This window comes from Melanerpes formicivorus, unplaced genomic scaffold, assembly GCF_026170545.1.
Source record: "Melanerpes formicivorus ecotype bairdi unplaced genomic scaffold, bMelFor1.0.p_v2 SCAF_26, whole genome shotgun sequence".
Taxonomy (NCBI): Eukaryota; Metazoa; Chordata; class Aves; order Piciformes; family Picidae; genus Melanerpes; species Melanerpes formicivorus.
In genome coordinates, this window is record NW_027142378.1 from 3662343 (window position 1) to 3677598 (window position 15256).

The following is a 15256-nucleotide window of genomic DNA, read 5'->3' on the forward strand; positions in this document are numbered from 1 at the left end:
TAATGGTTTTAGTTATGCCAGCAAAAAAATAATGCTGTTTTCTAGTGCTGTTTGTGATTTCTTTGCCTGTGCTTTCAAGACTTGCACTGCCCCCCTTTGTTGCCCCTTCACAGTGGAAGTTTGTCTACAATAGCTTAACTAAAATGGCCTTGCCATTGTTTCAGTCTCAAGGGACTTGGGATGCATAGCACTGTCTAAAAAGGTGGCCTCACCTACAGGAAATTCATGGGTGTGAGCAGAATTTACAGAACTCAATGATTCAGGGTGTCAGGTAATGATAGCACTAGGGGGAATGGAACAAAACCAGAAATGGGTAGATTCAGATTGGATGTTAGGAAGAAGTTCTTCCCCGTGAGGGTGGTGAGACACTGGAATAGGTTGCTCAGGGAGGTGGTGGAAGCCTCATCCCTGGAGGTTTTGAAGGCCAGGCTGGATGTGGCTGCGAGCAACCTGCTCTAGTGTAAGGTGTCCCTGCCCATGGCAGAGGGGTTGGAAGTGAATGATCCTTGAGGTCCCTTCCAACCCTAACAACTCTGTGATTCTATGATTTCTGGAGGTCCCTTTCTAACCCCTGGCATTCTGTGATGATTCTGTGATGGCTTCACCTTGTACAAAATTGGCAAATCCATCTAGTTGCAGCCTTATGATCCTCATTTGGCAGAAAGCTTTGTGCTTTTTTGGTCAGAAGGAGGTCACCTGTGCTCCTGACAGCATTTTGCCTTTCTTCTGATTCTTGTATAGGGCATTCCAGAAAAGATGCAAATGGAAGATGGAGCTGGAACTGAACCAAACTCCTGTTATTCTAAAATCTTTCCCTTCTACCAAAGAAAAAAATATAATCCATAAGTGTTTCTCTACGAGTCCCCCAGACTTGATGTGACCCTGGGCAGCTTGATCTAGCAGGGGGTGTCTCTGCTGAGTGCAGGCAGGTTGGACAAGATGACCTTTGAGGGTCCCTTCCAACCTAATGCAATCTGTGAAGCTGCAGTTCTATTATATTCCTGCCTTGGAAAATCCTCAGAATGGGTCCTCCTAAAGCTGTGTAGAGTCTGGAGGGTGTACATTGACTTCAGCTCATGGGGCCATGTGGAAGTGCAGGAACTCCTGGGCCTTCTTCCTTAGATTCTGGTGTATTTTCAGATTATGCAGATGAGCTCCGCAGATGAGCTCCAAGTTTTGCTCCATGAAGCCCAGCTTTAGGAAATGCTGCCTTCTTCTTTACTCAGCATTCAAGTAGAAGGCTGCAGCAGATCAAGACATATGTGTTCTGGGCATTTTTAGTCTAATTATTCATAGTCACAGTTAGTAATCCAAATCAATATTTACAGTGGTTTTCTAAAGTGTAAATGGATCCTAATGGAATTTCACAGGGATATTGCTCTGGAGAAGACCAAGGGTAATAACCCATAAATTTTTAGTGTAGTTCTTCGTTGTTGTGCCTACAGCTGTTCATGCTCTATAACATACTTCATAGCATGCTTCATGTTTTCACATCAAAGATTCACAGGCAGCATTGGGTTGGAAGGGACCCTCAAAGGTCATCTCCTCCAAACCCCCCTGCACTCAGCAGGGACACCTCCAAATAGATTAGGCTGCCCAGGGTCACATCAAGGCTGATCTTCTATGTCTCCAGGGGTGGGGCCTCCATCACATCCCTGGGCAACCTGTTCCAGTGTTTCACCACTCTCATTGTGCAGAGCTTCCTCCTGATGTCCAACCTAAATCTGCCCTGCTCCACTTTCAAACCGTTGCCCCTCTTCCTATCCCCATAAAGCCCTTCTAAGCAAGGATGCTACCAAATGTTACTGCAGGATGAAGCTTACAAGTCTACAGATTTATGCTATGCTCATCACCACAGCATTTGAATTTAATGTTGTTTGGAGCCAAATCTTCCTTCAGCTGGACTGGATGCTTGATTCATCTGTGCACTCTTTAGAAAAAGAAAATGAAAAAGGGAGAACACAGGATGGATAGCAATCCATAAAGGCAACAGGGAAATGGTGCATGGCATTTTAAAAGGACTTGAGGAGATGGAGACAAATAGCCTTTCCTGTTGAACTAAGACTGACATCAAGCCACTTCTCTAACAATTTGAGAAACTCATGGGACAGGCTAGGTTACACTCTCCAAGAGATGCTGGCAGTAGTCCCATCGAAAAAGCTGCCTTTTCACAGCTTCACAGATTGCATTGGGTTGGAAGGGACCCTCACAGGTCATCTTCTCCAACCACTCTGCACTCTGCAGGGACACCTCCAACTAGAGCAGGCTGCCCAGGGTCACATCAAGTCTGGTCTTGAATGTCTCCAGGGGTGGAGACTCAGCCACATCCCTGGGCATCCTGTTCCAGTATTTCACCACTCTCCTTGTGCAGAACTTCCTCCTGATGTCCAACCTAAATCTCCCCTGCTCCAATTTCAAACCATTGCCCCTCTTCCTATCCCCACAAGCCCTTCTAAACAGTCCCTTCCCAGCCTTTGTGTAGGTCCCCTTTAGATATTGAAATGCAGCTCTAAGGTCTCCCTAAAGCCTTCTCTTCTGCAGGCTGAACAGCCCCAGTTCTTTGAGCCTGTCTTCATAGGAGAGGTGCTTTTGGAATGACATTTTCCATTACAGTATTTGTAAGTAGCTAAGTGTATAGAATCACAGAATCACCAAGGTTGGAAGAGACTTCAAAGATCATTAAGTCCAACCTTTCACCACAGACCTCATGATTAAACTATGGCACCAGAGAAGTATCCCTGTGGATTTTTCTTTGGGAAGATAACCTCCAAGAGTCATGTGTTTGTGTGTCCAATTTCTAGCCACCATTTGCTTTATTTCAGGCCACTTGCCCACACCTCACACTGCTGAATAGGATATGAAATCTCATAAGCTATGTCTGTGGTATGTTACGACCTTCATTGTTGCCAAATGTGTTTTTGAACTATCATTTTGATGAGGGGAAAAAAAAAACCCCAACACCCCAAAACAACCCTATAAAAATGTCACTTTTAATATGCTATTTCTGGTGGTGTTATTTCTGGAACCCTGTTTGTGTAATTTTACAATCCTAATGTCCTGTTTCATCTGCTCAACGTGAAAATATCGTTCTCCCCTAACTGTCAGGAGATACATTGTGCTTGCTGTGTTCTAGCAGAAGGCCAAAAAAAAAAAAGCCATCATGTAATAGCAGGAATAACCACAAAACATATAAATAGTCACTTTGGCACGAAAACTAAATCGAGGTTTCCCTGAAGTGTCACCAAATATTAAAAGGGTTCTTGGATTAATAAAAATGTCCTGTAAAAAAAAAAACACCCCAGGATTCTCCCTTTCACATCACTGAATCATAGTAATGTGCTGAAATAATTAGAATTGGCTGGGCCTTTGCTGCTGAAGATAGGGAGCAGACTCTGCTCTCAGCTCAGTAGGGACAGCCTGAGACAATTCATCTGAAGATAATATGCCAGATTCACAGCCTGGGTAAGTTGTGTGCTTCTACTGCTTTCAGCCGTGTCACGCCAGATTTAAATCAACTGCGCATTTGGCTCGCTGCCTGCACTTAGCAGATTACACCAGTTATGCTGAGAGCAGAATTTGGCCCAAGGAGTTTGGTTGCAAACAGAGAAATTAGCAGCGTGGTCAGAGAATCACAGTATCATAGTATCATAGTATCATTCAGGGTTGGAAGGGACCACAAGGATCATCTAGTTCCAACCCCCCTGCCATGGGCAGGGACACCCCACACTAGATCAGGCTGGCCAGAGCCTCATCCAGCCTGGGCTTAAACACTTCCAGAATCACAGAATGGTAGGGGTTGGAAGGGACCTCTGGAAATCATCCAGTCCAGCCTCCCTGCAAAGCAGGATCATCCAGGGCAGCTCACACAGGAACATATCCAGGGGGGTCTCAAAAGTCTCCAGAGAAGGAGATCCACAGCCTCTCTGGGCAGCCTGCTCCAGGGCTCCAGCACCCTCACTATAAATGAGTTTCTCCTCATGTTGAGATGGAATTTCCTGTGATTAAGTTTACATCCTTTGCCCCTCATCCTATCCCTGGGTATTGCTGAAAAGAGCCTGGCTCCATCCTCCTGACAGCCAACCTTCAGGTATTTGTAGTCATTGGTCAGATGCCATCTCAGCCTTCTCTTCTCCAGACTAAATAGCCCCAAGGCTCACAGTCTTTCCTCATAAGAGAGATGTTCTAGTCCATCATCATTGTGGCCTTCCACTGGACTCTTCCTGTAGTTCCCTGTCCCTCTTGAACTGGGAAGCCCAGAACTGGACAAAACAATCCAGATATGGTCTAATTAGGGCTGAGTAGAGGGGGAGGAGAACCCCCCCTAAAACCTTTTGAATGCACTCTTTTTCATGTATTGTCATTGTTAGGGGTGGGGAATGTCTAGGCCTTCAGCATTTGCAATGGGTGAAGACCTGTGCCAGTGCCTGCAGCAGCTAGAAGATGGGTCTTTGGGTCTCAAAAGCCTCTGGTTCCACTGAAGCCAACAAAGCTACTCAATAGACACCGAGGTGCTCCAGGGTGGATGGATATAAGTGGGGGTAATGACAGAACTCTGCTCTCCTCCAAGCACATACATTTGGCACCATGTGATGACATAAATACTCCTGATTGAAATGAGAGAGATTTTTTCCCCCCTCCAAGCTGCAACCTTCAGGTGTTGATAGTGTTCATGGGTTTCAAGGAGTTGTTTGCTTTTTAATGATTACTTTATCTTGAAGACTGGCTGGAGTCAGCAAAGTGAATAAAAAGCCAAGTTTAGAACTGAGGTCTTCTGGTTGCTTAGTCTCTGAGAAAATGGGAACCAGGAAGGTCAAGCCAAGTGGTAGTGATGTGGGAACATCTCAGCAAGGGCAAAAAAAAACCCCAGCAACCAAACACCTTAAATAACAGTGCTCAGCGCTAATCTAATATAAAAACCTTGTACAGCACCATAAAGAAGCTGAACTAATTTTGTTTTCCTAGATTGCACAACTGCTCAAGATGGGTTAATTTGCCATGACCAGAAGCACGTGGAGGAGTGACTTGTCAGTGCTGCTTACTGCTGGAGAGGGCTTTGATTATTGACAGGCTTTGATTTGCAGAGCAGCAATTCAACCCTTGAAATTTTACTGAATTCCAAATGTTTTGACAGTTTCATTTACTATCACTTAAAAATTTAATGAGTCAGACACTTAGGGGAAGTTGCTCAGCTTGTGTAAATCTTCCTGGTGGCAATCATCACAGAAGACACAGAAATCACTGCTAAGAACAGGGCCCTTGATAGGAACCAAAATACACTAAAGCCTGCAAGGAGATGAGCTTACCCATCTGACACCGCCTCAGGTGGCATTTGCAGAACTCCCCCCTTTAATTTCCTGAGCAACAGAACTGGTCTTTGAGCACCTTCACCTTTCCAAGTAATCCTATTCAGCTAAGTATGGCCACCAAAAAGGATGGCATTCAAGTGATCATATTGCAGGGCAATATCCAGGACTAGAATGAGGGGACCTGCAGGAAGGCTGGGGAGGGACTGTTTACAAGGGCTTGTGGTGATAGGACAAGGAGCAGTGGTTTGAAAGTGGAGGAGGGGAGATTCAGGTTGGATATCAGGAGGAAGTTCTGCTCAATGAGGGGGGTGAAATACTGGAACAGGCTGCCCAGGAGGGTAGTTGGGGCTCCTTTCTTGGAGATATTCAAGGCCAGTCTTGACAAAGCTCTGAGCAACCTGATCTAGTGGAGGATGTCCCTGCTCTCTGTGGCAGGATTGGAACACCTGAACCTTGAGGGTCCCTTTCCAACCCAATGCAATCAGTGAATCTGTGAAGGAACCTGACATCGTTTTACTACTGAGAGAACAAAGTTCTTTTTCATTAAGTTTGGGAGGTTTTTATATCTTGAGAATCATGTAATCATGGAGTCACTAAGGTTGGAAAAGACCTCTAAGGTCATCAAGTCCAACCATAAGCCAGCTACCATCACCACTAAACTATGTCCTCAAGTGCCACATCCCCACATTTCTTGAACACCTCCAGGGGTGGTGACTCCACCATCTCCCTGGACAGCTTGCTCCAATGCTTGACTGCTCTTGCAGCAAAGAAATTTTTTGCCATCATCCAGTCCAATCCAAGCTAGAATGGTTTGGGTTGGAAGGGACCTTAAAGATCATCTAGTGCCAACCCCCCTGCTAGGGGGACACCTTCCACTAGACCAAGGTGCTCAAGGCTGCATCCATCCTGGCCTTGAACACCATCATGGAGGAGATATCCACAGTGTCTTAGGGCAATGTGTTCTGGTGTCTCACCACCCTCACTGGAAAGAATTTCTGCCTAGCACCCAAAGAAAGGAAACTACTGTGGGTAGTGAAAGGAAGAGGACTCTTCAGGTGAAGTTCAGCTCTAAGTAACTGTTTCTAATATCCCAACTATCCCTACAGTTTACTGTCTGTATAGAACAGGATACCTTTACCTTCTGAAATTTGGTGGTTTTCACATTCTCAGTGAAATTTCTGCTGATTTGTTGATCTTTGTGTATTTACTCAGGACATACTACTTCTCTCTTTTTTCATGTTGTTTCATTTGTCCATTGCTTTTCAGCCTCTTACTTTCCTAACCACATGTGTACCCTTTGCACTCTCCTACCAAACTAAAACCTGCAGGCAGTGAGATGTGAGAAGTCTAAATTTAGAGTGTGTGCACAGAACAGGTGATTCATAATATCTTAAGCTCAATAACTTTGTCTGCTCTGACCTCAGAGTGTTAAATCAGAAAACTGAAAGACTGAAACCCTTAGCAGTTGTTTTAAAAGTGGTAAACATTTTAATGGATTGCACTGCTCATGACAAAAAGTGACTCAGGAAATTGTTATGCCTAAGAGATGTCACCGAGCCCAGTTCTGTGCAACTCGTTCTATTTACTCCTGCTTTACTCTAGCCAAATCAGTTTAGACTGCATTCCTCAAGAGTGGCATGAAAAGGTTTTTTCCTATAGGAAAAGGGTCATGAGAAATGATCTTTCCATCATGAATCCACTACAGTGACAGAAGTGGGCCTTAGTATGCCATTGCTTCCAAGTGCTGGCTCCCCAGCAGGTGTTGGTGGAGGTGGCACAAGCTGCAGGAAGAAATCTGCCCAAGCAGCCAGGCTGCTGTATCGTCAGCCTTCTCCATTTCTTTGTTGGTTTCTCACAGCCCATCTCCTTGAGTTCTGTGTTGGTTTGCTTTTGTGATTTTACCTTTCCCATTTTCACTCTCTCCTGAGACACTTTGGTATTCTCTCCTGTCCGCTCTTCGGTCAAAATCATAATGGGCAACAGAGACATACTCCCTCCAAACCACCTGCTTGGTGGAGGAGCTGAGGGCTGGGAGGACTAGAATGAGTACTGAGCCTGTTTCTTAACTTGCAATGCTATCCAATTCAGTGAGCCAAGGCTCAATTCCTTCTCCCCACATGCTCTGTACATCTTGGGGAAGCCTTCTCTCCTGTGCCCCATACTGATGTTGGGTTGGGGATGAAAAGCCAAGTTCCTGCTTGCTGATAGCAACCGACTGCCCTGTGACCTAAACCAGGATGAGATTGCTGTGGCCCTTAGCTGTACCAGGCAGAGAAACAATAGGCTTTACAAAACATCCAATTTTCCCACTCCCATTGTAGGATGGGATCCTACAATACTGAGTTGTCCCACCCAGTCTGAATGGCAGTTTTTCCACTCTGGATTTGGAGATCTGTCCCAACGACCAGAGCGAGAGTGCACAGGGTCAGCCATGCTGCCTGTGGTAGCATCTTCCCAGCACACTGTGGAACTTGTTAGCTTCCATCTGCTTAAAAATCATCCACTTCACACAAGTCATTAAAGGAAAATTCAGAATGTGCAAGTAGAAGCAAATGAACTTAGAATGCCTATCACAAATAACTGGTGGCTTTAAAATATATATATAGTTCTGAAAGGCTTAGGAGGTCATCCTCTGAGTAATGGCTGGTGATAATTGGACACAACAAAGAGCTGCAGGAGATCTTGGGCAGCTTTTGCACTTTGGAAAGAGTATTGCTCCCTCTGGCATCACCTCCCTTTCGTTAACTAGAGGAAACACTTCTGCCCTGGTGCTTTTGTTTTTTCCCCCTCTGGATTGTAGCAATGGAGCACTTGCATGTGGTGTTTGATGCCTTGCATGATGACGACATGCAATGGCAAGTTCCAGTCTGCATGCTGCTTAATGAATGTTTTCCTTTTCTCTCCTTCCCTGTTATGTGCTTACAGAAGACAACTATGTGGAAGGTGGGTGCTTTCTACCTTATTTTCCTAAGCTCTTGTTTTCCCCTTCTGTTTAGTGGAGGGTTCCCCCACCCCACCCCAACCTCCCCTTCTGCTTAATGCTATAAAAGTAGGCATGTCATCCAGTACGGTAAGTTGCATCTCTTCCCCCATGCAGGTACTCAAGTTTATTCAATAAGTGTGACTTCCTTTTTTTTTTCCATACAGAACACAAGCAAAGCTCCATTTTAATCTTGGCCTTCTTGGTGGAGTTCCAGATTATCCCCACTGAAACAATGGGATTTAATACTACTCCATCTGAAGCACCCTTCAAAATCATTCAGGAGATTTGCAGAAGGACTGCTTGCTTCTCATGTTCTGTATGAAAAAAACACTTGAAGAAACTCTTTGTTTCATTAGTGTGGAGCATAAATCCTCCTCATGAGAATGTGATGCATGTTAAATACCTCTCCTTTAATTGCTTAGGAAAATGGAAAGCCCTTTTTCTCTTTAATAGTCCAAATCTTGCTCACTGTAGCATCCTTCACAGCACAGAGTTGTAGGAAAATGCAACTTTTCCTGGTTAACTTTTCAACCTGTTGCACTCTGCCTTTTGGACATTGTGAAAGAGGAAGCGTTTGATTTCTAAGAGTAAGAATGTTGGTATGGAAATAAGTCCCTCTTAAAAAACCCAGTATGGCACAGGGCAGTGGAAAATAAAGCACAATGCCAAAGCCTGAATGTTGGTAAGTAAGAGTCCTAGCTGGCAAACCTGATTGTGTGCATTTATCACTTAATTTGAAAAGTGCAGCACATGCTTCACAGAGCAGTTATTGCTGGCAGTCAATATGGGCTTTTTGCTTAGAAGCCAAAAAAGGTGTAGGTGCTTTTTTTTCCCTATGTAAAAGCCTCTCTGGCCTGAATCTTTGAGTCCTGAATAACTGAATATCTGCTTGAAAAAACAAAAGAGTTCATCTGAACTGAGTAAGAACTTTGAACTTGTATTTTCCAATCCTTTAAAACCTACTTTTTGTAAGCCAATTCTTCTGCCAAGTGACTGCCTTGGCATGGGTTTGACCCGGGGTCCTGTAGGGAGCCACGGTGGGTCTTGAGTTGATACAGTCAGAAAATTAGTTTGGTTGGAAAGTACCTCTAAGATCATCAACCCAACGCTGCCAGGGCCATTAAACCATGTCCCAAAGTGCCATGTGCACACATTTTTTGAACACCTCTGGGGATGGTGACTCCACCACCTCCCTGGGCAGCCTCTTCCAATGCCTGACCACTCTTGCAGCAAAGACATTTTTCCTAATCTCCAGCCTAAAGCTCCCCTGGTGCAACTGGAGGCAGGATTTCAGTCACCCCGGGCCACTGCGTGCCTGTTCAGTAGCAAGTCCCAAACAAAGCCTTCAGGTTTCAGTGCTGCATTTCTCTGTGTTGCTGTATTCAAGGGCAAAGAGAGGTGCTCAGATTTATCAAATCCACGCTGCTGTGCAACTGCAGTAAAATACATTACCGAGAGGAGAAAGAAAACCTTAACAGTTCTGCTGCTTTGGTTGTGTGCATGGGCATGCACGTACACATCAACACAATTTCCTCTTCACTGTGAAATCAAAATGTGTTCAAGAGCATTGGGATAGGAGTTCAAAATGGAAAAACCCCTAAACAAACAACACCACAGAAGCCTAGAAATAAGGACCTAATCTTACATTTGATCTGTGCATGAAACCCTTCCTGGTGTCAGTATGAGTCTCAGATTTGAATTGGGAGCCATATAACTAGATAAGGAGGTTCAGTTTCATTTCAGGTATTCATTCAGGCACAGCAATACATGATCAAGCCTGGATAACAGTTAATGCAGACATTACCTGAATCTAATTCTTCAGACTACAGCCTCAAATTTACCCCAGCACAGGGCTGGATCTTTATGCATACATTAAAGGTCCAAAGGGTGTGGATGTGAAGAATGGAAAGCACAGAACAGTGTACCCAAAGCACCCTTTGGGAACTGACCTCTGATTGTTCATCTGTTGCTTCTGTGATACCTGAGCATCTCTGCATGTCAGGCTGCAGGAGAAAAGAGGAGGGTTTAGCATTCACAGAGCTAATTTGGGATTCACAGAGTTAGTTTTGTATACATTGCTGGTACAAAAAGCAATATTGACGAAACTTATGCTAGGTCTGAATGAGTTCATCCCAGGTTTGCCATGTTTAAATTCTATTTTGGCCTGTGCTCTGCGTGGAACTCCTACACCCAAGGATGAAAATACCCTATCTTCATATCCACTATCCCATTCTGGGCCCCTTGACTCTGTCCTCTCAGAGCCAGTAGAAAGATGGAGCAGATCACACATGAGGCATTCCTACTAAATCCTGCATTCCTAATTCACAAAGAAAATGGCTTTATTGCTCTGCCTCTGAAGTAAGGGTGCACAATGGAACATCTTCAACATAGGCTATGTCTACATATGGCTACTTGTCATGACTATCCATCCTGGTGTTCTGTCTTGTAAGCAGACTGCCAGCTGGAAAATCTAGCAGTGATGGCAGATTTATTCATGGATTTACAGAATGGTTTGGGTTGGAAAGGATCTTAAAGGGACCTCATCCAGCCAGACCTTGAACACCTCCAGGGAGAGAGCATCCATGACTTTCCTGGGCAACCTGTTCCAGTGTCTCACCACCCTCACTAGAAAGGATTTCTTCCTCATCTCCAATGTAAATCTGCCCTCCTCAAGCTTCAATCCATTCCCTCTCATCCTACCATAACAATTCCTTGTAGAAAATCCCTTCCTAGCTTTCTTGAAGCCCCATTTCAGGTGGTGGAAAGCTGCTCTAAGGTCTCCCAGAGCCTTCTGTTCTCCAGGCTGAAGACCCCCAACTCTCACAGCCAGTGCCCATAGGGGAGGTGCTCCTGCCCTGTGTTGTTTTAAACCCCTCTGTGCACCACACAGGCACAGTAACAATAATTCTTCACTCTTCCATAGCCTTCATCCATAAGTTACAAAAGAAGGTAGGTATCATGATGTGCTTTTAGTGAAGGCTAAGTAACCTTAGTGCTTCACAATTCAAGTCACACAGAGAGTCAAACAAAATCCAGTGTCTTGAGGACCACTACTCAGTTCTTTAATTGATAACTTTTTGGTTTGAACAGGGCATTTGGGGTATTTTTACATTGACTTGACTTCCTGCTTTAGTTGAGCAGCACAGGAAGTGACTTGAAATTCAAGTGGCTTCTGAGATGTTTTCAAGAGACATTTATTCCTTTTTTTTTTTTTTCTTTTCAAATGATATATAAGAATCATATATTTGCAACTAACTAATCTCAACATAGCATTCCAGCAAAACAAAAAAAATAGGAGCTATCAAGCAGTGGTAATTTCTTGAAGCTAAGGGTTTTTTATCTTTGAAGATCATATTTCAGTGGAAGCTATTGAGAGATTGCCTTATTTGCATCCCCTTAGGAGACATGAGAGAAATTCACTTCAAACCTTCGAAGAGCTGAATAAGCTCACAGGAAGTAGCTGCTGAAGAGTCACAGTTAAAGGGAAAGGTGTTGTAAGATGCAGCTGTTCCCACCGTCCCTTTACTGGATACAGTTAGGCTGAACTCTGAGATGTTAGGTCGGATGATAGGAGAAAGTTCTTTACCATGAGGGTGGTGGAACACTGCAACAGGTTGCCCAGGGACGTAGTTGAGGTCCCTTCCTTGGAGATAGTCAGGGTCAGGCTCAACAAGGCTCTGAGCAACCTGATCTACTGGAGGATGTCCCTGCTGTCTGCAGCAGGGTTGGACTAGATGGCCTTTGGAGGTCCCTTCCAACTCAAACCATTCTGAGAGTCTATGATTCTATGTCTCACTCAGTTACCAATGCAAAAACTTTAAAGGCCAAAAGCCAAGTTAAAGAGTCATATGAAGAAATAAAAACTCCCTGAAGGCCACACAGGAAAGGAGCCAAGCAAGGATGCTCAGCACTAATAGAATGAAGCTTGCTTGTGTGTCTTCATCCTTTATCCTCTCCTGCAGCAACACTTGGAGAGAAAAATAAGTATGAAAATATTTCTGCTCTCTTCCACAAGCTGCCAAGAGCAGCGCAGCTGTATGATGTTTCCCATGCTATGCTCGTGTAGGCAGTCCTTCAGGATCACACTCAGCTTTCATTTACCTGCGGTAAACCCCAGGTAATCCCACCAGAATTGGCACCAGAATTACAGAATCACAGCTTGTTAGGGGTTGCAAGGGATCTCCAGACATCATTGAGGCCACCCCCCCCCCCTGCAAAGCAGGACCACTTAGGGCAGGTCACACAAGAACCAGAATCTATTGCACAAGAGATGGAGCACATCAGGTCCTTCAGTTTACCTGCACACCTACAAAAGGGTGATCTTAAAAAACACTAATTCAGCCAAAGCCCCCTTAGCCTGTTTGGAACATCACTTGGGATCTGGAACTGATGAGACATAGAATCATAGAACCATCAAGGCTGGAAAAGACCTCAAAGATCACGAAGCCCAACCTATTACCTAATACCTAACACCTCATGACTAACTAAACCATGGCTTCAAGTGCCACTTCCAGTCCCTTCTTCAACACCTCCAGGCATGACATGAATCCTTTATGACTGCTTGCAGTTCAGAGTATCTTCTTTGAACTCCTTTCCAAGTACTGTGAGTCATTTGTGCACCTCATTTTCTTTGTGAATTAGAAAATCATAGGAAATCTGCTTCCCACTAAAGAGCAGGATATTTCACTGCACACCTTCTTTGTGGGAATTTGTTTTAATTACCAAAAAATAGGAACATGATGTAGCACAGGATCACAAGATGTTAGGGGTTGGAAGGGACCTCTCGAGATCTTTGAGTCCAACCCCCCTGCCAGAGCAGGACCATAGAATCCAGCACAGGTCACACAGGAACACATCCAGATGGGGCTTGAAAGTCTCCAGAGAAGGAGGCTCCACAACCTCTCTGGGCAGCCTGTTCCAGTGCTCTGTGACCCCTACAGTAAAGCAGTTCTTCCTCATGTCAAGGTGAAACCTCCTGTGCTGTAGTTCATATCCATTGCCCCTTGTGCTATCCCAGGGCACAAGTGAGCAGAAGCTGTCCCTGTCCCTTCTTTCCTGACTCACAGCCCTCAGATATTTGCATACATTTATTAGATCTCCTCCCAGTCTTCTCCTCTCCAGACTAAACAGCCCCAGGGCTCTAAACCTTTTTCTTGTAAGGCAGTGCTCTAGTCCCTTCATCATTCTTGCAGCCCTCTGTTGGACTCTCTCCAGCAGATCCCTGTCCCTCTCGAACTGGGGAGCCCCAAACTGGCTGCAATATTCCAGGTGAGGTCTCAAATCTTGCAGCTGGAGACAAGGAACTTATTTCAGATGTGAGCAATGAAGAACTTCTAAAGTGGCTCCTAAGCCAGATAAATTCAGCAAGGACCAGCCTGATTTGTTTTCCTAAAAAAGAAACAGACACAAAATGTGGAAAACCTTCATTAATTACCAAAACACTCTCCCTGCATCACATTCTTCTCAGTGAGGATCTAAGCATCATTTTATTAGCATGAGTTTTAAAAGAGATGAATTTTTTTTTCCCCTTGTTTCTGGGTGTGTTTTTGTTTCAGAGTAACAAAATTTGGCTCTGCCTGAGCCGTTCTGATTAAGGAACTCCTGTTTTAAAATGTCACTAGACCTATGCTGGTGTGATTTGGGCTTCATCTGGAAATACAAAGATAAAGCCAAGCCTATTTCTCACAGATTGCTGAAGGAGCTTCAGAGGCTGTCACTTAAATTTCCTTTCTCGTTGTGTATTTTCTATTGCCTGTGTAATAATTTGCCTCCTCTGGGACAAATTCATCCTGCTGCCACGTTTCACACAAATAAGGAGACATCCTTTGCATTACCATTTCAATGTGACAAAGAAATTTTATTTGACTGCCCGAAATGCTCATTTATTTATTTATTTATTTATTTGTGGTTGTTTTTTTAACGAGGGGAAAAAGATCAGACCCAGCCCATTTTTCAGGTTTCCACTTCTCCAGGTTTTGGACATTTCACCTGTAGAGGACAGGAAGTCCTCCAAGCAAAGTGTTCCAAGCAATGTGACCAAAACACGATAAAGACAGATGAACTCTTAAAGGAATTGGTTGGATTTGAAAGCATTTGATAATCTCCTGCCATCCCAACTACTGCACAGAACAACTAGACACTCGACCAGCACCCAGTGTTTGAATTGCAGTTCTGTTATCCATAGCCCAAAGCATTCCAACCAGTGGTTGAAAAATGCTCTTTGATTTCCCTCTGTGATACAGACATCTCATAGGAAACAGATGCCTGTCACAAAACATTTTTGTCACTGTGACACCACCTTCCCGTGCTCCCTTGTTCATTGCTGACTGTGCTCTTGTTTCCCTTCAAGGTCTGGCGCACCTGATGATGGGCGACCAAGGTATGGGCTCTGTTCCTTTTCCACTCTGCTTTCATTGTTTCTTCTTGTTCTGTAGCTGCTTTGAATCCATCCCTGCAAACGATGGGCAAATGCTTGAGAGCTGTCTTTGGCTGCAAGTAGACACATGGTTGTAGTCACATCTCCTCTTATTTCATTTTGGGTTCTGTTGGTTTGTTTCTTGTTTGTTTGCTCCGTAAGCTTTTTGTCCTTCCTGCCTCCTCAACTCCTCCTCCTCCCCCCTCTTGCAATGCAATAACCAAAAACAAAACAAAAAGGAAAAAAGAGGTGAGAGAAATAAGAAGGTGATTGAGAAAATGTCGTGCTTTTATCAGAAATGCACAATGCTGAGCGATTCGATGCAAGGTAAATGAAGCACAAGAGCGTTCCTCAGGTAGCTCCTGAACGAAGAGACTCGGCTTGGCACGTTGTACACCCCCAAGAGCCCATTCCCCATTAATGCATGGCTGATTGGAAATGTGCAGAAAGCACCTGCTCCTGGCTTCTGGAATGCTGAGAGTACAATTTTGCAGCCTAGCCAAATCAGTGATTTGTTTTTATTTATTTATTTACTTACTCCTTTCCCCTCCT

At 44.4% G+C, this 15256-nt stretch overlaps 1 protein-coding gene across 1 annotated transcript in view; it reads left to right on the top strand.

Annotated features, from left to right (window-relative positions):
- Window positions 1-15256, top strand: part of NRXN1 (neurexin 1) — an 814281-nt gene that overhangs the window by 86901 nt on the left and 712124 nt on the right. Inside the window, 2 exon segments of the mRNA XM_068153449.1 lie at window positions 8232-8249; window positions 14639-14668. Coding sequence (XP_068009550.1) covers window positions 8232-8249; window positions 14639-14668 — 48 coding nt within the window.